This window comes from Podarcis bocagei (genome assembly GCF_964188305.1).
Source record: "Podarcis bocagei genome assembly, chromosome: 3".
In the NCBI taxonomy this organism is placed as follows: Eukaryota; Metazoa; Chordata; class Lepidosauria; order Squamata; family Lacertidae; genus Podarcis; species Podarcis bocagei.
Genome location: NC_138127.1, coordinates 49,239,338 through 49,263,666, shown reverse-complemented (window position 1 = coordinate 49,263,666; position 24,329 = coordinate 49,239,338). Strand labels below are relative to the sequence as shown.

Here is a 24,329-nt window from a genome sequence, read left to right as displayed (position 1 = left end):
ACCAATTTGGAATAATAGCCCCATATAGATATCTTAACACCAGCCTTCTGGGATTCATAAAAATAACACACGGTAGGTGCACACAACATTCTGTGGTGAACAAATTTATAGAACTAAGTACAAGGGACCATCTGAACAGCCTTCCTTTGGCTCCACAAGGGTCAGAAATCTCTGGTCTAAGACCACTTTACTATGTTGAAAGAAAACTGGAAGGAAATTAAGAGATCCTCTTTGTTAGAACCTAAGTGAATGTTTTTAAAAGCCACAACAACATTCTTACCAACTCACAATGCTAATAGTGAGCCCTAGCATATTTACTCAGAAGAAATCCCACTGCTCAGCCGTGCTTACTCCTAAGTAAGTGTGCGTAAGATTACAGCCTTAGTGTTTATATATGGGCATTTCAAATTTTCCATCCCTAAATTTGTTTAAACCTACAAAGTCAAGATGATGTTATTTTATTTTTTCAGACGTACCAGTGTTTAATTTAACTTTGCTTTTGGCTACTGCAAACCTTCCGATTACATTTCCCCCAAGAAAATCCACATCTCTGTTGCCAAACCTTTCCTTTCATATGTATAAAAGAAAAAGAAAAAATAGGACTTGTAGGCCAAGATGCAAAGAGTTACTTTCTTTAAGCATGGCTAAGGTCTTGGGTGTGGCCAGTAGGATTTGTGAGTTTTTCCTCTATGAACAGGAAAACCTCTTGTCCTATCACAAACCATTTCTTAAAAGTATACTGAGTTGCAGCCTTCTGTGTAGCATGAGTAGCTGCTGTTCAAAAAATACAACATGTGCAGAAATAGTTGCACAGGTCTTTGGATCCAAACCATGCAATTCAAGTGTCAGTATACCACCATCAAATGCATACAAACTTTTTGCCTCTGGTTGTTCTTGTGGTTACTTTTGCTTAATTGATAACCTAATTTTATTTTATGGCAGAGGATTAATAGGCAAGCAAGAAAAGTATTATAGACCGGTAACATAAAGTTGATTTGGAAAAAAAATTGTGAAGAACATCTATAACTAATATGGTGTCGTATATTGTTTTATATAATATCATTGCTCTTTTAATTTTATACTGCTCAACTTCACTTAAGCTGTAAATTACAGTCGTACCTTGGAAGTCTAAAGGAATCCATTCCGGAAGTCCGTTTGACTTCCAAAATGTTCGAAAACCAAAGCATGGCTTCTGATTGGCTGCTGCAGGAAGGTCCTGCAGCCAACTGGAAGCTGCGGAAGCCCCGTTGGATGTTCAGCTTCCAAGGCAAAGTTCGCAAACCGGAACAGTCGCTTCCTGGTTTGTGATGTTCAGGAGCCAAAACGTTCAGGAACTAAGCTGTTTGACTTCCAAGGTACGACTGTATTACACATTTGACGAAATCTAACAAATGAGACTAATGGGTCTGAACATATGTAAACAACATTACCTGTGCTATGAGGCACTTCAGCGGGAGTGTTAGCTGGAGCATGCGCACCGGGTGGGATTTGTATGCCCGTGTAGTTGCTTGTGGGCACATCGCTTGATTCAAACGCAGAAGGTGAGTGAGATCCTGGGTTCAATGGAGCAGGGGACCCAACCTCTTCATTTTCATCATCTTGTAGGTAAAGAACAGAGGCATGTTGATTTTCCCCACCCCATTAAACAGCAGTGAAATTACTTGCAAATTTATACATATTTCATACCACTGCCTGCAAATCAATGTCTTTACAAGATCACTGGCAGGATAAACAAAAGAACCGCCCTGGAAGATTATATGCTCCATTACATGTAGAAGAGTGTGAAGACAAAGTTTAGGCTAACAAATGACTTGAGGTACAGAGGATCAACATTCATCATCTGTACCAAAAGCACTATCTAACAATGCACTATGAAAGACTAATATCACTATGATTATTTTAATTGAACATATGTCCCCAGGGAATAAGATGCTATGCTAGGGCATAGCGAAGTGCTTCAATAAGTCCCAGAACAAAACCAGATATAGAGTGCCATGTCACAGTGCAAATATTTACAATATGGTTTTCAAGAATTACAGGGAGAATAACACTTTTAGAAAACATGGAATTTTGTCAAGATACAGAAAGTTAGTTTCATTCTGTTTCAAGACTGACTTTTTCCACTTACAGAAGAGAAGAAAGTGAGCAAGCAGAAAGGAATGGGGGAAGTCCTCCAGTACACTTAAACAATGCTGCTTTTCTTTCCCAAATGCACAAAGCAAGAATTATGAGAAGTTCTTTGGGTATTTTGGAGTACAAATACATTTCCATACGAACTTTGGCACTAAAGAGACCCTAAACCTTCTGGGTTATGTGACACGTAAAACGGAACTACTGTATATGAACTGCCTTTAAATATGATTTTACCAGTTCTTATCCTACAGATAAAGTAAAAATAGCACATAAACACAACAGCAAAAAAGAAAACAGGTAATCTAGAGTATTTTAAATATCAATGCTATTTTTTTTTAAAGGAGTCAACATTCAGACACAGGTCTATGGTCAAAAATGTTTTCCAAGACAGCAAAGACAACCGTCTAATAATTCTAACAGAATATTTTTAATGCTATTAATATTAAATGTGCAAAACACTCAGCAGTTTTCTCTCAAGCCAAGAAAATCAATGAAACCAGCAAAGATAATGTAACTAGGGCCAACTAGAGTCTAAACAGATGCAATCATTAACAAGAGAGGAAAGGATGGCAACCCTCCTCTTCTGCATTGCCCAGCATATGCAATAAAAGGAAATGAAGTGGAAGATGAATACTTCTCGGTCATATTAGCACCTTTGCATATACTGACCTAAACACTGGAAAGTGGGACTGACTTTACATTGAATAATTATGCAGAATTTCTGCTTGCACTTCTTGCATCATTTAAATGTAAGATGTTTACTTTAAAGATAAATCAAAACTGTAAGCAATATTCGATATCACAAAATAGTTACTCACATTCCCCTTCCATTCCAGTAGGTCCAGATTGTGGTGTTTCTCCATTCTTTAGACAGTTATGAATATATGCTGCCTTCCACCTGGCATATTTTCTGTGTTGAACATTCTACAAAATAAAGCAAGACATTTATTATTAAATTATTTGATTTCTTAGTATGGGGAAGCTTGGGGCTGCAAAATAATACAAGGAAAAGAAAGATTTAAACTCTAAATATTTAGAGTTATACCACTTTGCTAGAACCCACCGGTACAAATCCTTCTGATAGACCTTCTTATTCATGCTTTCCACAGAAATGGATTTTTCTTTCTTTAATTAATTTAAGGCATTTTATATTCCAACTTTCTGGCAAAAGTGTTAAAGGAAACATAAAAAGGAATAGTTGTTCTTACCATAAATGGTACTTGTTCAAAGATTACCAGGAGTCTCCAAGCGGGTAGTGCTTGGAGCTCGGAGACAGGAAACACCCACATTCAACAGAAGACCTTCTACAGGTTCCTCATTTGAGAATAACAGTTCCTGTTTTCAAATGGAGACTGTGGCTACTGTGCCTGAAGCAAGGCCCTTGCACAGAAAGCAGATATTCTCATAGAGCTGGGCTACTATGGAGGGGTGGGGGCAGACTATGGAGCAAGGGACCACAGCCATGTTGTCAGCAATAGGGCCGCTGCTGGTCACCAAGAAAGCACCTCCACAGGTGCCTTGGGAAGTTTCCTCCTCAGGGTTGTTTGCGGATAAAAATGGCAGCCACGTCAGAGGCAGAAGATTCCAGTGACTGGGAACTGACTGTGGCTACTGAGTACGGCCCACACCCTTGCTAGGCCTTTAATTTAATAGGTGGTGCTTTGGATTGTGAAGCTGGCAAGGTGTCGCTCACTGTGAGGAATGTAGGCATTAAAAAAGCCATTTTGGTCTGCCAGGAGTCAGGAGAGAAAAGACGGGGAGGGCAAAAATGGTTTATTTGTTTGACAACTGTTAAACAATGAAAGAGAATATAACAGGGAAGGAGGACAGAGAGAGCAAATAATCAGGAAAATATTCCTGATTATTATTAGGATAAATATTAGGATAAAGAGGTAACTAGCAGGAGGTGCTCCAAACTGATACAGGAAACATACTGAGCCTAAATAGGAGGGGAGGTGTTCCCTGTCTCCGAGCTGCAAGGGAACCAGCATTACTTGCCTGGACACCTCTGCCATCCACGAGATAACCAATTCTATGCAATATGAACATAACATCACAAAACAGCAAACACCAGAATGAAAAAAAAAAAAAACAGAAATACAATACAGCAAATAGCTTCAGAAAATCATTTCTCCCCTTCCTTCCTGTAAGACATTAAAGACTGATAGAGTGTTGAACACTGGACGGACTAACTGTCAGGGATGCTGTAGATGCCTCCTGCATTGCAGATTCTGTATTGAGCAGGGGGCGGTTGGATCCCGTTATCTCAATGTTTCCTATTTAGACTTGCAGTCAAAGGCTCAATCCAGTATAACTTAGGAATGGCTGCCAATGGGATTTCTCTGTACCTAGTGTTTCCTGGATAGTGTATTTTTCCTACATTTCAAAACAAATGTCAAAGCACATTTTATAAAACCAGAAACTTTATAACTTCGGTCTATGTTGATTGCTTCTTGATGTTTCCAACACCGTAATCTAGCATAGGCCTATTCTATAGAGACATTTTCTGTGGCTAAAAGAGCAATTTACCGCATAAAATACTTTATTATATAAAAATTATAAAACGAGTTTTGGTGTTAAAGTCCATGGAAGGTGCTTAATAACTACTATAGGAGAGGGTTGCTAGAATATAAGTGCTAGGATCTGGATGTGAAGAGACTTAGGTTTCTGCTATGTTTTCTTAAGAAATAACTTTGGTATTAATGCCTGCCAAAACAGACTGGATGTTTTAGAACAAATCTATAGAGTGAACCTACAGATTTGTTCTAAAACATGTAATCTGTAAGTGACAACATAATACAAGCCATGAAAAGACGAAATAGACTTGTCCATCTTGTATTTATATCCCATGATGCTTCAACAACTCGATAACTTACTGCTTGTATGTCTATACTGATTTCACTAAAAATGATCAAAGCCTTGGTGATCTGATTGTGGTGCTTTATGTACAATAGTTCTTTCATTTATGCTGCAGTCACCAAGTGTTGAGCACGTATGTACAAACCAAGTCCTTGGTGCCTTCCACATAAACATCTGGAACATCCTTCAGGGTTTTTACTTGTCAGTGGAATTGTTGCTTTTAGCAATATTGTTGCGCTTATTGGCTTGGAGCCAGAGAAGAACTGGCATAAGGTGGCTGGGGGGGGGGGGATCTAAAGTGCTGGGAAAGAAACTAGCTAGAATTGTGAGTTGCTAAAAGTGTGACTGGGGGGGGGGGATGCATAGACGCCAATTTCAGGGCTTCATTCTTTATCAAGACAATATGTTTTTCAGCCTCCCAAATCTTCAGTCCAAATTAGAAACAGCCTACAGGACTGTTTGAAAATCATAACTTCACATGTTTTTATTTAAGGAGGCTCCCACTTAGGGAAGGTGCCTTTGCCCCATTTTCAATGATCATCCCCTCCTTTTGAATCACAGCCCATCCCATTCAGGAACTGTTTCTTGACTCCTAGGAGAGGCTTTTTGGGGTGGAGGCTGCCAGCACGAGAAAAAACACCTTTTTCTATACCCCTTCCATTGGTTCCTCTCTAGGTCCAAGTCTCTTAAATAACAACATACTTGTGAAGTACTTTTTCTTAAATGACTGCCATAGGTTGGTTGGCTTGTTTCGCACTCTGACTCAACACTTGGGAAGCTGAAATAGGTATTGCTTTGATAAAGCCCAATAGAATGAGCTCCCGAGATGGGCTTCCCTGCATCCCCGCCCCCGCCCCCATTAATACCTTCAACAACTACTAATTGCTTCTGGCTAAATAGTTGTTTTTTAGTTCAGCACTTTAGGGCTTGCAACATACTGCTAACTATCCAATAATCAACACTGGACACAAGGAAAACATTTCTGAACCTTCCCTCTCTTTTCTCTTTGCTCTCACTGTTCTGTAGCACTTAATACCGAAGCTTATTAGTTTTCTCTAATTTCTACTCTCCATGAGCTGGTTCTTTCCAAAATACGTCTTAACAGGAAACAGTCACAATAACAGGAATGCAGTCTAGTTCTTACGGATGCTGGGTTATTTGCTCCTTGGAACATTTGTAGCTGCTGAGGAGGGAAGGTCATGACTTTGAATCTCAATGGGAATCATCCTTCTAACCTCAGAGAGGCCTTGAATGAAGAGACTAGTTTACTGATACATATTTTCTGAATGTGCAAAATAATGTTACGATTTAGCTAGTTTACAAGCATGTACTATAAATTAGCTGCAATAGGTAGCATTCTACCACCAAAACATTTTCTAGCGGGAAATTATTACAATGTACTTATGCTAACCATTTTGATTTCTTACTCTGGTTTTTGTCAAGATATGTTAGGATTTTCGTTTAAAAAAGGGGGGGCTCTTCAATCTCAGAGCTGGAGGCCTTTTTCATAAATTACAGCAAGTTCATGTATCCTGCTTCTGGGATGTGAATTACTTTAACATGCGGTTAACTAATTTTATAGTCATTCCAGAACCCCTTTGACTAGCTTTGAAATTCGCCTACACCAACTTTATGAATTTTATACTTCTGAACAAGGCTTTCAACATTTCTGACATATTTTTCCATCCGGGCCTCTTAATTTTGACCATTTTGCACAATTCCTTCAAATTTATTTTCCAAAGGACATGCCAGAAAATGGAACATCTTGTTTAGAATTTATCTGTTCCAGCATGCCTCGGACTAAACCTCCTGGTGAACATGTGTAAGCAAGAGAAATTAACTAGGGAGCTGGCACACATCTTTATTTTAAAGTAGTCTTCATGATGGTTTCCATTTTCCCCCTTTTATTAGGCATACTTAACTCTAATCCTGTTCAGCCAAAATAAAGAGCCTTTGTTTAAATAAGAAATCTGCCTTGAGAAGTTGCTCAAATTATATTTACCCCCGTTATTTAAAACCAGGGATGGGTCGCTTAATAGGCACAAGTTGCATGCAAGCCTCCAAACCCTCCTTTACAATCTCAGAGATCTTCCAGCAAAAGTGTGGCTAAAAAATTTTTATTTTGTTTTGTTTAAAAAAAAACATGCCTAGAGCATGATCTGACACATCTGCCATTCTTAACATACGATCTACTTAGCTGCCATGTTTTTCCTGGATCTCTAGGCCCTTTCATCAACTAAATCTACCACTTTGCACAAGGCAGTAACAGCCTTTTACCTTAAGTACCCAAGGCTTATTGTACAATATATGATATCTGGATCTTCATCAACTTTTTAAGAGTTAGTGTCTCAAATGGGACCTTCCAGAGAATAGTCCTAATGGTGACCAATGGTTATGAAATGATCCTATTTCTTATATAAGTAACATGCTTACAGGCTTAACAGCAGTGAATGTCTATGGCATATTATTTTAAAATACACTCATTACATTTCTCCTAACATATTTAAAGCTTTACGGGTCTAATTCTTCTGAAGACAAGCAGTTTTTAATGGGGGAACAGAAGTAGCTGGCAGTAAAAAGAAGTATCTTAGCTTCTCATCCCAATACTCTCCCAACTATTCCCTGGGGCAACCAATAGTGGAGCCATACTGCTGAACACACTACTGCACTTTGGCCCTTTTCTTATGCAAATTTCATTTCTTGTCAATAATGCTAGTCCAGGTTAGATATAAGGCCCTCTAGTCCCAGCGCAAGATCCCACTGTTTGTTCCCAGTTCCTGAATCACAAGTGTATTTTACGTCTGTATTGTCCCTTGCAGAGGACTATATTTCTCAGTGATCCAATAGCTATTAAGAAATGCATTCCACTCCATTACAATTCATTTTCACATATAAATAGTGTAAGATCAACTACAGGACAATCAAAACGCCTGTACAATTTTAACGTTTATTTGGAAGGCCTTCCTCCTTGAGATACACGTCCTCCTTGCTTTGACTAGACATCAGCTGAAGTAATTTCTTTTTACCTAAGTTTATACAAATGAAGTTAGATGGGTTAAACCAATCTGCAGCTGTTAGGTATTATGTGTGTTTTTACTGCCCTGATCGTATGGATATATTCTAGTTCTATTTGGTTATTTATGTTTATTTATTAGATGTATCTTGCTGTTCTATTCTTTATACGTTGCCCTGGGCTCTGCAAGATGGAAGGAAAATTCACAAATGCAATAGATAAACAAATGTATAAATGACGGCTCACTTCAAAAAGCTGAGTACACTTAACATGATAAAAAGATAACCAAAACTATTAACTGCCTTGACAATACAGAATACAAGACCCTTTCCTAAATACCCTGCCCCCGCCCCTGTTGCCTTGAGTCCTTCAGGGCTAAAACAACACCTAAATAAATATAAAATTATACCTGGTTAGAGAAATGAGGGTCTTTGGCTTAAAATCAAAGCTAGTATGAATTGAGATCTCGGTTTAGTTGATCATAGTTATATTTTTCAAAGATAACTGGATTCTCAGCCACCTACTTAAGATTTTTAATTTCTTTTGAAAAAGCAAAACAGTATCATTAAGAACTAAAAATTTCATTTTGATCCATTTCATTTAGTTCCTTAATTCCGTCATTTCCTCCAATTTACATACCAAATGAGAAGTGTGCAGAATGCTGGTTTTCTTCTTTCCCTCACTTTAAACCATCTGAATGCCGCTAACTCTGAATGCTAAACTCTGCTACTTTTCAGTTCTATTCAAAGCTACTGTAAAAACTGCAATTAGCAGCTGCTACTCTGTGAAGAAAATAGTAAACTGGGATCCTAAGAACTGTGCAAGTTCTGTGCAGCCGAGTGGACTTCATGGCTTCTGTTTCTCAGACTGCTGCTCCCAAAGCCATATAGCAAACTTGTGTGTAACTCAGAAAACTTCCAAAGGCATTTTGTAATCCAAAGATCTGCTCTTCAAAGTCAAAAACCCTACTGGCATTCCTGAACCTGAGGCAAAATAATTATGGATCCTGGACTATATTCTAACACAGAAAAGCAACAATACAGAAAAAACTACCTTGTGACTATGTGCAACAGAAGCAAATGGAACAAGTTAGTCACAGCTAACTGAAGTCCTATTGCTCTGAATGAGATTTAGTCACGACTAAGTTTAGCTGGACTAGAAACAAAAATCTGTTTCTCTATTTCATGCAATTAATGACATATACTGCTTAACCGTGTAACTTACCTCATCTGTTAGTTCTCCAAACACAGTCAGGACATCTATTAGAAGACTTGCGGTATAAAAAGACTTGATCATATTTCTGGGGGGGGGGGGGGAAACAATTTGAGTTTCTCAGTGAGATTAAAAACAAAACAAAAATGAATCTTTTTTAGATATTTGCACGTGAAAGAAGGCATTACTTTACAACAGATGGCCACCCCACTCGCCAATGCTTACAACCTTTTTCTGCAACCTTGATCATTCAGACCAACAGATCTTCTGCATCATATAAATAAATGAGCATACGCTGGTCAATTGTTTTATATTTAACTGCAAGGTTACTTTGCTTGGTGCTGTGGGTTAAACCACAGAGCCTAGTACTTGCCGATCAGAAGGTCGGCGGTTCAAATCCCTGCGACGGGGTGAGCTCCCGTTGCTCGGTCCCTGCTCCTGCCAACCTAGCAGTTCAAAAGCACATCAAAGTGCAAGTAGATAAATAGGTACCACTCCGGCGGGAAGGTAAATGGCATTTTCATGCGCTGCTCTGATTCGCCAGAAGCGGCTTTGTCATGCTGGCCACAGGACCCGGCTCCCTCGGCCAATAAAGTGAGATGAGCGCCGCAACCCCAGAGTCGGTCACGACTGGACCTAATTGTCAGGGGTCCCTTTTTACTACTTTGCTTCAATTTTATATTTATTTCAATTAGGTGTTACTGTATACATTGCCTCTTTCCCCCCACTTACTTGTGAAATTGCCCAGCTCGGTCTTCATTATCTGCATAAAGAAACATTTTCAGTGCATAATTCTCCACATGGGCACAGCCAACTATTTCCTGAGTAATAGCTTCATTATCACCCAACTGCTTCTTTGTCTGAGAAAATTTAAAGATATATTTGGTTATTTACTAGGCCAGAGAAATGAAACTGCAAGGGCATATTCTAGATTCTTAATTCTCAAAGGTATAGCCTGAAGCCACCAACACAGCTGCAAGCACTCTCAGATTCAATCATGCTACTGTATGTCTTCAATGAGAAAATAAGACTAACTCTGTTCTCTAAACACCTTTCCTGTCAATACAAGTTAGCCATATGTTTGCATGTTCCCTCTGCTTCCCTGTGCTGTGGAGGGTGCCAGTATAGAGATTTCCTATTAGTCCTAGATTTAGCATCCAGTAAATTGGTAAATGGCTATGCCACCTCAGAGAGTAGGTAAGAACTTGCATATCTGAATGCTCTTCCGTACAGAAAAATCCCTCCACAAAGAAAGGAAGGTGTTAAGAGAAGAGTTCTGGCCTAGATGATTCCTTGACATGCTAGTTTTCTGTTTATAGAAAACTATAATTTTTTCCTTGGGAAAGTTTTCTACTATTTGATCCTTGACCTACATACAACACACACACGGGTCTCTTAGCTCAGTGAGAACCATTAAACTTGTTGCCCTTTTCTCACTCATTGTTCTTATAGCTAACTGAGCCCCATGCCATATCTATCTATCTGTCTGTCTGTCTGTCTGTTTGTCTATTTAAATTCATATAGCACCCTTCATCTGAAGATCTCAGGGCAGTTCACAAGACAAAAGCACAAAAAGTTACAATAGCCCCTCATCCCCCATTTGATCTGGCTATATTTATGCCACTGTCTGAACAAATTACTCCTGACACGGGGAGGCCACCAAGAAGAGACTTCTGGTACTTGCTGCAACTCTTTTAAGTGTTGCTAGCCATGTATATCAACATTATCAAGTGTTATTGGCAGAAACTTAGTGGTGATGTGTAACACACACTCATTCCAAATTTCTTATGTGGGAGAGCTCCTCACAGCATTAAGCAAATATTTTTATTTGTGCAATCTATTCGGTGGGGGGGCATGTGGAGTGTTGGGGAATATATTTTTAGCAACTGAATATACATTGCAAACTAAGGAATAAAGCACATGCTACAAAGGAAGCAGTGCTTGTAAAGGATAGGCACCATGCAGTCACCAAGTACCAGTCATCACCATTCATCCTCACTCTGGGTTTTTTTTTATTGCCTAATGTTTTTAAACTCCATAACCATGAAAACTAGGAACCTTAAAAAAATATGAAGCAAAACATATTCAGGATTTTCAAACAACAACATACTGTGCCACACAGACTGTGGCTAAGCTGCCACAGTTCAGATTTCTAAAAGTTCTACGACACTTTTGCCTCCCTAACCCGCACTTAATAAAACTTTGTATAAAGAGTCAACACTATATAACTCATAACCTGTGTCACAGGCAGGGAAGGTCAATAGGACTCAATAGTTGCCTCCTGTAATTCAGATTGCAACATTTAATATGAATAAAGAGCTAATGAAATGAGAGTCCCTGATTCAACCTAACTGCTCTAGTGACCTGAAGATTTACGGTAATGCTTAGTCAAGCAGTGCATTGCGATTCAAAGACCTCATTTCAAAGATGTTACAGAGTACAAGAAGCTTCAGGTTTCCTAATAAAATCAGCAAAGTAAATAACACTGTTACAGTTACAACAGGTGGATTTAGGGCTCCTGAATAGACTTACTGTTGGCATTTAAAGAAACCTTAGTTTCGTCTTACAAAACAAAAACCAAGGATATTAGACTACCCTTATATTTCCTGAGCTGCCAAGAGTGTACAGAAAACACTGGGAGGGCAGTCTATTTTGCAAGTAGTACAGAAACAAAATTTAGAGGCCAGACATCTATAAACTGGCAGCACACCGTGGGCAGTTTAGATCACATTCTGTTTCTTTGAATTAAGGATTGGGAACATGTCATGGCCTCATGTACTTCATATTCATCCCTTGCCTCTTCCCTTGTTTATCAAGGATGCAAATGAGGCAGCACACACTCCCACAGCCCTATACTAACCAGAGTTACTCTGAATCAAGTCTCACTGGTTTCAATGAGACTTTCTTGTAATATTGAAGCATCAATACTTCAAACGATGGTTTGTAGGATAATTGAAACTGAGCCAGAATGTAACAATACAAGAACTATGTGAGATATCTAGCAGTCAAATTTAAACCTTACTGCAGTAAATAATACTATCAACATACAATGCTATATTAGGCCTGATTAGTTGTGCACTGCATTTGTTAAGTGTGATCTTGTGGAACATTCACTAGCATTATGGTCAATTTATTCTCCGTGAAATCTTTATATACAAGTGCCAAAAATTAACAATACAGCAACAAAACTACTTACAGCTTCAAGTTGATCCATGAGTTTGCATAAAAATTTGCGACACTCTGGGTTTTTACTATCAATCTTCATACCTGTCTGCATAGCATACAAACGGCCTGTAAAAAATAAAGCTTAATGAATGTCACTAATAAATACAGTGGTACCTCGGGTTACATACTCTTCAGGTTACATACGCTTCAGGTTACAGACTCTACTAACCCAGAAATAGTACCTGGGGCTAAGAACTTTGCTTCAGGATGAGAACAGAAATTGCGTGGTGGCGGTGCGGCAGCAGCGGGAGGCCCCATTAGCTAAAGCGGTGCTTCAGGTTAAGAACAGTTTCAGGTTAAGAAGAGACCTCCAGAACGAATTAAGTTCTTAACCAGAGGTACCACTGTACTATCTCCTGTACCTCAGTGAGATTTAAAAGCAAAACAGGTACCTGAATCCAAACAACTGTGCAACTAGTTTTGCTTCCCCATGGGCTTTCAGCATATATTTCTCAACACAAAAGCTCTTCTCAACCCATCCGTTGTGTGTCATGTTGCATGGCAAACTTCTGAAGCTAGAAGGAGCTTCCAAAACAGTTTGTGTAACAGCCTGCTGTTTGCTCAAGGGAACAAATAAAAACCCCAGTGGAAAAGCCCGAATCCTAGAGCATATCTAATGAAGCTATTTGTATCCCAGCCATGTTCTCAGTAGATGTTCCAAATTTATGGAATGCCCTACTTCTGGAAGGTTAGCTGAAACATCCTGAGTAGGACAAAGTGAAAAAAAAGAAATGGAGGGGGTGAGCAAGTGAAGCAGTCAGTGAGAGTAGGACAAAAAGAGGGCAGGCAACACTGCAGTATATTAAGCTGCCTAGCTTTCTCAAGGAGTATTTCTCACCCTCTCTTCTCAATTCAGAGCACTCCAAAGTGGCCAAAGCAGGTGACTGAAGTATGCTCCATACCTCACATGGTACTACTATCTGTAGTGTTACCACCACTCATCTTTGTTCAGCTGCTGTTGAAGAAACTCTTCAAGATAGTGGCAAATGACTGGAGTGACAGTTTCCGCTGGCATGATTTTGAACAAGAAATGAAACTATGCTCAGGGATGATGTAAAGAAAGAAATTATGCCCAGGGATGATGAATATACGCAGTGCCTCAGAACATATAAGCTGAAACCACGGGTGTTTCAACTTTAAAATACTTTACAAAACCTACTTTGCATTTATGAAGTAAAATCAGGAAGGCTGATTTCAAACCAGCATGTTTTTCTAAAAAATATGTTTTGGCAACTTAAAGACAAACTCTTGCATTCAGCCACGTTTCCTAGGAGCAATAATAACAATAATAAATAATAAAATACCATAGAAAAAGGAGCTGCTCTGGACTCCAACGTATAAAAATTAGCCTGAGTAGAACACAGTTCTAATACAATGGATCTAAAACTTAACATTAAATTTTAAACCATTTTAAGAAATAAGTTTTTATTTCTACTTAAGTTATCCGTTAACCACTCTTCAGCTGTAGTTCTCAAAGCAGTTTAGAGAAGTCACAAACTCATAAAAAGATATAATAAATCACAGAGAGAATAGTCATACCTCGGGTTACAGCTGCTTCAGGTTGCGTTTTTTCAGGTTGCGGACCACCGAAACCCGGAAGTACCGGAATGGGTTACTTCTGGGTTTCAGTGGTCATGCATGCACAGAAGCGCCGAATCGCAACCCGCGCGTGCACAGACGCGGGTTGTGAATGTGCATCCCGCACGGATCACATTCGCAACCCGAGCGTCTACTGTAGTTTAAAATTCCAGCATTAGACAATAAAGTCTTAGTAAATATGATTGTCACCTGGCACTCAAAAGAAAATAAAGATGGCACCAGGTAAGTGAATTCCTAAGGTATGCCATAAACTGAAAAGGCCTTGTCTCTCATCACTGCCTTACTTCAGCTGCTGGGGTGGGGTTTGGACTTAGAGCAGCATCTTTGATGTGATCTTGAAGTCAAGACGGGTTCATCTGAGAGCAGGTGAGGGTTACCTTTAAGGTACTTGTTCCCAAGCCATTCCTTTTAAACATTCCAAAACAATAGCATTTTAAGTAATGGTTACAAAACATGATTTTGTTTTGGGGGAAAAAACCCAACAATTAAGAAGTGCTTGCATACAAAACAAAGCATTGTACAAAATCAAAACACTGAAAATTGGAAAAAGCTTTAAAATACACATGCTTATTACTTAGGAAATAAATAATAATAATAATAATAATAATAATAATAATAATAATAATAATAATAATAATAATCTTATAGCCAGCATATACTGTGCTTGCTTGCTCTCAGACCATTCTTGGCTTCATTTAATGTTAAAACAAAGGTTACAGAATGTTTGTCAATTTAGTCATTCAACTGTGTTTCACTTGACTGTGTTCCAATATTGCGAGAGACATGAACACTTGGCAAGCGCATGTTCAAAAGCAAACAATATATATCTCAATTTGCTACTCAAGCACTGAAGTGGCAAGATTAAACATCTTAACTAGTATGCTCTGCATTAGTGACCAGCGGGTTAAAAAGAAATGTTATACAACAAACATTGTCAAACCCTTGTTTTGTCATGGCAGTATTTTTTAATGAATTTACTAACATTAGTACGTGTTAGCCACAGATTCGCTTTGACAACTATTTGCAGCTTCCAAAACATACCCTTCATTGAAATCCTCATATTGGGAGTGCTTTGGAACAAGTGGCGTAGCAGTCATGATCCTAGCAAGCAATCTAGGTTTGGCCAATGTCATAAAATTTGATTTTTAAGAACTAAGATCTCAAGATCTATGTGCTGCTTTAGTAATATGCTGATACTGCCTACGTGTGGAAAGCTGTTCCAACTGCTGCTAAAGAGTTTACACACACTGAACACTAAAAGAAAGTCTGAGAGAAATCACAACAATCTGGATAGATTTTATCTTTTAACAGTTGGCTGACAAGTTCTTAAAACAGTTTATTTCCCAAATGAGCAAACATTATTCTAGAGAATAAACATAAGTAATGAATAATGAAACAAATCTGATGCACACTTGTTCCTGAAGCATTTTCTGCCCTGCCGGGTTGGTTGGTGGTGCAGAGAAACATTTTCACAACTCACTGTAACTTAAAACCTGAAGTCATCAACTTATCAACTCCACACTGACTTTTAGGGTAAACTACATTGCACAAAAAAATTGCCAAAAATGACAGCGCCTCCTGACGATCTTCCTTCTGGATGTCCCTCTCCAAAACATCTAATACAAGTTATGCAGTAACTTCAGACCATTACAATGCCTCTTTCTACATTCACACTCTACATCACTGGAGTCAGTTCCAGAGGCTAGGAAACAAAATGTAATGCCTTCAAGACACAGGGTACATTGAAACTCACAGGGGGTTTCATTTGTTTCTCCCGGATCCGTCCCCCTACATTCTTGAGGGATGGAGATCAAGTGACGCCCAAACAATGAGCACCCCCACCCAATATGTGAACACAAGCCCTTTCTGCGCACAATGGGTTTTCTCTATATCCTGTTACTTTATCTAATTAAGCACTAAACAACAATTTTTTAATCTCCCTGCAATTAATTCAAGGGCTGAAGTTCACCATCACTTATTCTGGGTGACCTGCACATCTCTATAAATATATACTGAAAGAATGTGGAGCAAATGTGGCACAAAGAGATCAAATTGTCCTTTGATGCCAGATTTGATGAAGTGAACATGCGTAAGGGCCAGCCAAAGTTATTGACCTTTTTTTAGGATTGAAGTTGTTGAGGAGCCGGATTAAACTGACCGGCGGGCCAGATTAGGCCCCCGAGATGCACTTTGGACATGCCTGCATTAAGCCAAGTGCTTTATTTTTCCACAGAAAAAAACAGCAGTTTAATAATTTCATTAGCAACAATGAATGGATGCTAATTACAAATATAATGTAAGGCAAGCTTGGCAGTGTCAATGAGTACCATAGCACAATACCACCTCCTTTCCCATACAGCCCTAACCATTATAGCTACTGCAACCCCATACCTACTTAAGTGAATAATCCGTGTCAAACTCGACTTCATAGGAGGCACATAAAGAATTCCACTATAAATATAATTTGAAGAGCAGTGTAACTATAGTTAAGTATGCAATGGAATCAAGTTCTCCAGTTCTGGAGCAGCCACTCAAAACAAAGTATACGTCTATCAACATACCAAAGAAGTGGAAATATGAAGAATGTGCTGATCTTAGAAAATGTACTGAAATGCTGGGCAGGGATAGAGATGTAGTTTCCAGAAAATTTGAAGTAATGAAAAGAAGAACTCATTTTTTTCCAGGCCAAGTCCCCCCTCCCCAGTAAAAGAAAATGCATATGCAATACTTGCTTTCTTCTTGAAGCAAAGCTTACTTTACTATTTTAAGACCATGAAATGTATTATAACAATGTAAGACTGTATTGGTGCGTGTACTCAATTTTGGGGGAAAATAACATATATGCTAACAGATACACCTGTTAGAGAAGGAGCTGCTAAACTCTAAGGCACTCAAACATATTTTTCCAGTTGCGCAAATGGGGTGGGTGGGAGGGGATTGAAGTTGAAAATAGAATCAACCAACTATAAAAAAACAAAGGAAGTTTTTAGTATCTTGGCTCTGAGATAGTATGCAGATTATGGTATTATCAAACAAAGCCTCAGAAACTCACATCTTCAAAGAAAAAGCCCAGAAAGTAAACTTTTGTGTAAAGGTTGAGATCTAAAGGACATCCCAGTGTCCTGGGTTCATCAAGTGTGGTTTGGGGGTGCTCCTGGCTCCAGTACTGTCACTGGAGGTATAGGTGGCTCCAGCTCCAGCTGTTCCTGGACAAGGAAAGGCTGGCCACAGTTATTCACACCCTAGATAATAAATAATAATAATAAATTTTATTTATATCCCGCCCTCCCCAGCCGAAGCTGGGCTCAGGGCGGCTAACAACAATCAAATAATCAAACAATCAAATAGTCACATAATCTAAAAATATTTCATTATAAAAAATTAATTAAAATCAAATTAATGGCAACCAATTAAGCAAAATTCTGTGCAGGTTGCCAGAGGAGGGAGTCAGGCTGCGCTCTGACCAAAGGCCTGGCGGAACAACTCTGTCTTGCAGGCCCTGCGGAAAGATGTCAGGTCCCGCAGGGCCCTAGTCTCTTGCGACAGAGCATTCCACCAGATTGGAGCCGCAGCCGAGAAGGCCCTGGCTCTAGTTGAGGCCAGCCTAACCTCTCTGAGGCCTGGGACCTTGAGGATGTTATTATTTGCAGACCGTAGGTTTCTCTGTGGGGCATACCAGGAGAGGCGGTCCCGTAGGTACGAGGGTCCTAGGCCGTATAGGGCTTTAAAGGTTAAAACCAGCACCTTAAACCTGATCCTGTACTCCACCGGGAGCCAGTGCAGCTGGTATAGTACCGGATGAATGTGCTCTCGCAGCGAAGACCCCATAAGGAGTCTCGCCGCGGCATTCTGCACCCGCTGGAGTTTCTGGGTCAGTCTCAAGGGCAGCCCCAAGTAGAGCGAGTTACAATAATCCAGTCTGGAGGTGACCATCGCATTGATCACAGTGGCTAGGTCAGGGCGAGAGAGATAAGGGGCCAACTGCTTAGCTTGGCGGAGATGAAAAAATGCCGCCTTTGTTATAGCTGTAATCTGCGCCTCCATAGAGAGGAAGGTATCGAAGATTACACCCAAACTCTTAACGGACGGTGCTGGCACTAATTGCACCCCCGCAAGAGATGGGAGTTGCCCCCTCGATCCCATATCGTCCCGCCCCAGCCAGAGGACCTCTGTCTTCGAAGGATTTAACTTCAACCAGCTCCCACGTAACCATCCAGCCACAGCTTCCAGACATCTGGTCAGTGTGTCTGGGGCCGAGTCAGGATGGCCATCCATCAACAGATAGAGCTGGGTGTCATCAGCATACTGATGGCAACCCAGCCCAAAACTCCGGACAAGCTGGGCGAGGGGGCGCATAAAGATGTTAAAAAGCATCGGGGAGAGAATCGCACCCTGAGGCACTCCACACACCAAGGAGTGGCGCGATGACAATTCCCCCCCAAGCGCCACCCTCTGTCCCCGACCAGAGAGAAACGAGCACAGCCATTGAAGGACTGTGCCCTGGATCCCCACGTCGGCAAGGCGGTGGTCCAGGAGTTCGTGATCGACCATGTCAAAGGCTGCTGACAGATCTAGAAGAATCAGCAGCCCCGACCCGCCTCGATCCAGCTGCCTGCGGAGATCATCTGTTAGGGCGACCAGAGCCGTCTCGGTCCCATGACCAGCGCGGAAGCCGGACTGGAATGGATCCAAAGCAGATAACTTCCTGGTTCATGTACTCATGTAGCCCATGCACTCCACATGGGGCTGCCCATGAAGACATGTCTGGAAACTGGTGCAGAATGCAGTGGCAAGGACACAAAGAGGAACCACTGGCTAGATGCACATTAAAGCAGTTTTAAAAAGATCTAGAATAGTTGCCAGTATGCTTCCGGCCCCAATTTGAGATGCTTGTTTATTATTATTATTATTTATTACATTTGCTAGTTGCTTTATACAAAATCTCAAAGTGACTTAAGATAAAATATACACAAAAACAATTAAAACCCAGACAATTTTAAAACAGTGTACCACACAAAAACTCTACTATTCTTATCTAATGACACAATAAAAAGGAGAAGTCCTTTTTGAGCACTACCACAAAGGCACAGCTTAGTTACGAAAGGCCTGAGTGAATAAAGCTCCTGCAGCCAATCGGAAACCGCACCTTGGTTTTCAAATGGCTGGACAACTAAGGTACGACTGTACTCACAAACACACAATGAGAAGCACACAACCACTTTGCGTTTTAACACTTGTATGGCGCTTTAAGAGTGTTCAAAGTGTGTGTGTCCCAAAGAAATCTGCACCAGCCCTGAAAGGGAGGGGAGGAAGAAAGACAACTGTTGATTCCCACCCAGGACCGGATTTAGGTTTGATGAAGCCCTAAGCTACTGAAGGTAATGGGGCCCTTTATATGCCCAGCTGTCCTTTGTCAACAACAAATTGGCACTTTTTTTTTTTTAGTTGAATATATGCTATATGGTAATTTATGGACCTAATAGGTACCGTAAATTTCGCTCCAAAACACGCACTTTTTTGCTCCGAGAAAGTAAGGGAAAATGCCTGTGCGTGTTAAGGAGCAAATGCACGGATCAGAGCCATGGCTGCCGTCAGTCAGGCAAAGCGGGAGCCACTTACACGCTCTACGAGGCTCTCACTTTGCTTTCTTTAAAGTGACCTGGAGCCAGGAAGGAGGGAGGGAAGGAGAGCCATAGCAGCAAAGCCGGCAGCAGCCGCTTACACGGGAGGAGGGACAGACGCTAGCAAAGGTCTGCGCGCTCTCTAAACAGAGCAATGAGGCTGCAGAGAGACGGCAGGAAAGATAAAATTTAAGCAACCAGCAGCAAAATAAAACCAACCTCGAGCTCTGAGCCAGCGCAGTGAAAACCAGGAAGTAAAAAAAAAGGCTGGGGAGGGCATGAGGGAGAGGGGGAAACTTCGCAAATCCCCGCGTCTCAGCTGATCGGCTGGGATGGAGCAGCTTGTTTTCAGGCAGGATAGATTTGAGCATTGTCTGGGTCCTAGTGCCCCTACCCCTTTTTTGTGCTCCATTCTATTGCTGCTGGTGGCTGCTTATCATTCAGGCTGCAAGGAGGAGCACTTTTACACAGCTAATGGCAAATCCCCTGCAATTCAAGTCCTCCTCACTTGCTCAAATCTATTCCGCCTCAAAACAAGGAGCGGAAGGAAAAGGCTGCAAACTGTTAAATGGAAAAAAAACCCAGGCACAGGGCAAATACCTTAAGTATACCTTTAAAGCAACAGTGCTCTTTCCCTCCCTCCTCCCCGCGGAAAAGCTCCTTGTCCCTTGAGTTCTTTTCCTTCCCTCCCCACTTAAAATGTGGTTACAAAGCACGGATCCACATGGATCCTCAGGATTTTTGCATTGGGCTACCCCAAACTCACTGTCAGATCACATGTCTGTGGCCACAGCATGAACCATAAAAATCATACATCCACTGTTTCATTTAGAATATTTTTTCCTCGTTTTCCTCCTCTAAAAACTACATGCGTGTTATGGTCAGATGCGTGTTATAGAGCGAAAAATACGGTATTTAAAGCCAATTGCACAAATGTATGAAATATGCCTCAGAAACATCAAAATGTTTATTCGGCTTTACACCCATCATAAAGCACAACACACAAAACAAATCAAATAAAACAGCAGTCTCGTACAAGCCACAAATAATAAAACACAATTCACAGCTCACAAGGACAAATATTGGCAATTCAAAAGAAAAAATTAAGATTAAGATTAAAAATTTAGACACTACACTAAAATCAATATCTGATGTCATTATCGAAAATTCTTATAACTATCAATAATCAGCTAACATTCCGTTCCGTCTCTTGTACGAGAGGACGGCTGTTAGGAATTTAGCAACCTGTAGGGTAATATAAGGATAATGAAATATGTATTTTATCAAAGTAACTGTTGAACTGAAGTACAATTAAGAAGAAATATATTAATAGTAAAATACAATTAAGAAGTATATTAATAGTGAAATAATTATTAAGTTCTAACTTAAAATGCGAGAGGCAGTGGAAGACAGAAGTGCCTGGCGTGCTCTGGTCCATGGGGTCACGAAGAGTCAGACACGACTAAACGACAACTTAAAATGATTTTTGATTCAAAACAAACTTGATAATGCAAACACATTGGCATTTGGCAATAACAAAAGTTCCTTTAGAAACACAATTTACAAAGCCTCATCATCTAGTCTCTAGAAACTTGCTATAACATGAAATAATTCCCCCCCCCCAAAGACAGTGGGGCCCTAAGCTATAGCTTGTTTAGCTTATACTGTATGTAAACCCGGCAATGCAGCTGGGACACTGGAGGCTTGTCTGGGGTTGTGAATTGTGGGTGGACCTTGAACCAGAAGCTTCTTCACTCAGGACTTCGCGGTGCTCAACACCCCGCCCCCCCCGACAGCAGGTCCCCCATGAGCACGCGCATACAGGATGGGCGGAGTGGCTGCCACGTGACAAGGCGGAGGCGAGGGGTGTGACTCCCCCCCAGGCAGAGGCTGCGAGGTTCGAAGTGGGCGGGGCCCCACAGGGCCGTTTGAGGCCCCTCCACTTACAATAATAGGCCACCACAGGCTCCCGCTTGTCGAGCTCCTGCGCGGTTCTCAGGAAGTGCTGGATGGGCTTGAACTGCGGGGGGAGCGGCGGGAGGCCCGAGGCCGCCATAGCGCTGTGGACTCAACCCAAAGCAGGTAGCTCGCTTAGCGAAAACACCAGCGCCGCCGCCGCCGCCGTTACTACTAATCAACCTTTGTAAAGCCCAGTCAGTTCCGCTTCCGGCGCGGCGACACAAGGAGCGGGCCCGGACCCGCTTCGCGCATGCGGACTGGGGAGGAACAACGCGAGAGCCACGGCGTAGCTGCAGCGACATCTCGCGAGCGGGCGAGCTGAAGCAAAGCAAAGGGGCTGCAGGAGGAGCTTCTGGAGAAACTTCCGGTTCCCCTTTGGCGCTTGACGGGAGTCACCATTTGCGGGGTCGAGAAGACGGAAGAAGGAACGTGAAAGTCTAAAGAGGCGCTTACGCTGCTTTTTTGTTGCAGCGCTTTGAATGATTACGTTCAATGCCATCAGAAGAGAAAGTGCGGCATAAGAGGGACGGCTTAAATTCTCTCGCTGACATATTTTTTTAATACCTGATTGTTTTAAAGACGCGATATAGAGGTAACTGCCAGGTTTCCTTCGCGTTCTCATCTTGAAAAACACCCTATGTTATGGGAGAGGCTCCAGGGCACGTTAAAATTCGTGACAGGCTGACAGAAAGTAACAGGCACAGCATTTTCCCTGTTCTTGAGATACAGCAGTGGGGGAAGCTGTAACTCTGAAGTGATATATCGCTTAATGCCCAGATGTCTTCTCAGCAGTTTACTTACTGCCTGAAATTTCTGCCAAAGGCACGACTGAATCCCAACACCGCGACTGTAAATGGCTAAGCCCATTCCAACAAGCACATTTGCTTAATGGGCACGCACACACTATGCCTTTAAAGCACATTTGAAAAAACATTATTTCCCTTAAAGGTGTGCTCATGAAGCACCAGGGTGTGGGTGTGTTACTGCCCCCCTCTCAGGATCATCTGCCTTCAAGATGTCTTTCTTTGCTTGCATTTATGCTTTCTCTATGCATTTTGTACATAAATGTTTCCAAAATACCATAAGTCTCTGAATGTGCACTCATCTAAAGGAAACTTTATCCAATAAACTTTCCCCTTTAACTACTTGCATAAGTGGGGAACTTGGTGGATCAGATCTGGGGAAGGGCCATAACCCAGTGGCAGAGGGTCTGCCTTGCAAACAAAATGTTGGTCCCAGGTTCAATCTCCAGGTAGGGTTGGGAGAGACTCCTATCTGAAATCCCGGAGAGCCACTTCCAGTCGCTGTGTAGACAATACTGATCTAGATGAACCAAGAGTTTGACTCTGTATAAGACAGCTTCTGTTATTTTGCTGGCCTTTTAAAACCATGTGAGCTAATGGGACCCCTCCATCCTACCCATCAGTTGTTTGGGTTGCTAACAGATGCTCATGGGAGAAATAGTGCTAATGCTCATTCGGGGCTCTGCCATGAGCCAGGACACCAGGGGCCTTTACAAGGCTGCACTGCCTGCCTCCCAGGAAGAACATCAAGGCATGGGATAGACCATGGGTAGGCAAACTAAGGCCCGGGGGCCGGATCCGGCCCAATCGCCTTCTGAATCCGGCCTGCGGACAGTCCGGGAATCAGCATGTTTTTACATGAGTAGAATGTGTCCTTTTATTTAAAGTGCATCTCTGGGTTATTTGTGGGCCTGCCTGGTGTTTTTACATGAGTAGAATGTGTTCTTTTATTTAAAATGCATCTCTGGGTTATTTGTGGGGCATAGGAATTCATTCTCCCCCCCCTTCAAAATATAGTCCAGCCCCCCACAAGGTCTGAGGGACAGTGAGCTTGCCCCCTGCTGAAAAAGTTTGCTGACTCCTGGGATAGACCAACTTGGCCCAAGTATTGGCTAGTAAAGAAGCAGCTGCTGCAATGCCTGTTTTCCTCTTTCTTCTTCCCTTCTTCTTTTTCCTTTTGTACCATATTCGAGTAGGAGCCTGGGGGTGGGGACTGTCTTATCTTTTAAAAGACGTACAGCACTCAGCAAATGTTGGACACTTTATTACAAATGTTAGATAATAATAAGTGTAAAGGGGTGAAGATGACAAGACTGCTGCAATGCAGTTGGATTGCAGCAGGTGGGAGGGTAACCATGAGAAATGCCACCCAAGAGTAGAGCACGTTGTCAGAGTTGACCACCTTTTTCTGATGGACTGGCAGAAATTCAGCTGGTGTAGTTATTCTATGCAGGAATGATAAACTTTTTACCTACTGAAAACCTGCCCATCATACACCTTTTTCTGGCAGAATCTCTGCCAGGAGAAAAATGGCAGCACCACAAAGCAAAAAAGAAAAAGAAAGAAAAGCTGCTTTAAAGCACTTCTTACATTTTCTTTTCACACCATTAAACTCCTGTGGCTTTTGGTTGTTTGGTTTTGCAAGATAGGGGCAGGGCTACTGTGCCTCTGTGAAAGCACACATGCTGCTTTTCATGCAACTTTTTCAACCATGTGCAGAAATCAGGATGGATTTTGACATTCTCATACTGGAATATGCAGTCCAGGAATAGATTTCATTTAATATATTCACTCGCACCATACTGTTATGCATAAAAAGTTTTATTGTACCTGAGATCATACATTAAATTGAAAATAAAGCAGCTTTTGTGTATACGTACAAACATGGATGGATATATGATACAA

At 41.3% G+C, this 24,329-nt stretch overlaps 1 protein-coding gene across 2 annotated transcripts in view; it reads right to left on the bottom strand.

Moving 5' to 3' along the window:
* The window catches only part of VTA1 (vesicle trafficking 1), a 30,708-nt gene extending 7,988 nt beyond the window's left edge, over positions 1-22,720 (bottom strand). The window contains exons 1-6 of one of the 2 annotated variants that reach the window (XM_081186315.1): positions 21,802-22,720; positions 12,414-12,508; positions 9,950-10,077; positions 9,230-9,305; positions 2,952-3,057; positions 1,431-1,598 (exon numbers count right to left, since the gene is read on the bottom strand). In XM_081186315.1, the coding sequence (XP_081042441.1) occupies positions 1,431-1,598; positions 2,952-3,057; positions 9,230-9,305; positions 9,950-10,077; positions 12,414-12,508; positions 21,802-22,243 (1,015 nt within the window). In that variant the 5' untranslated portion in view covers positions 22,244-22,720. Of the gene's footprint in view, positions 1-1,430; positions 1,599-2,951; positions 3,058-9,229; positions 9,306-9,949; positions 10,078-12,413; positions 12,509-21,609 lie in introns of both variants that reach the window. The other variant, XM_081186316.1, reaches the window with a different exon arrangement.
* Positions 22,721-24,329: the final 1,609 nt, after the last annotated feature.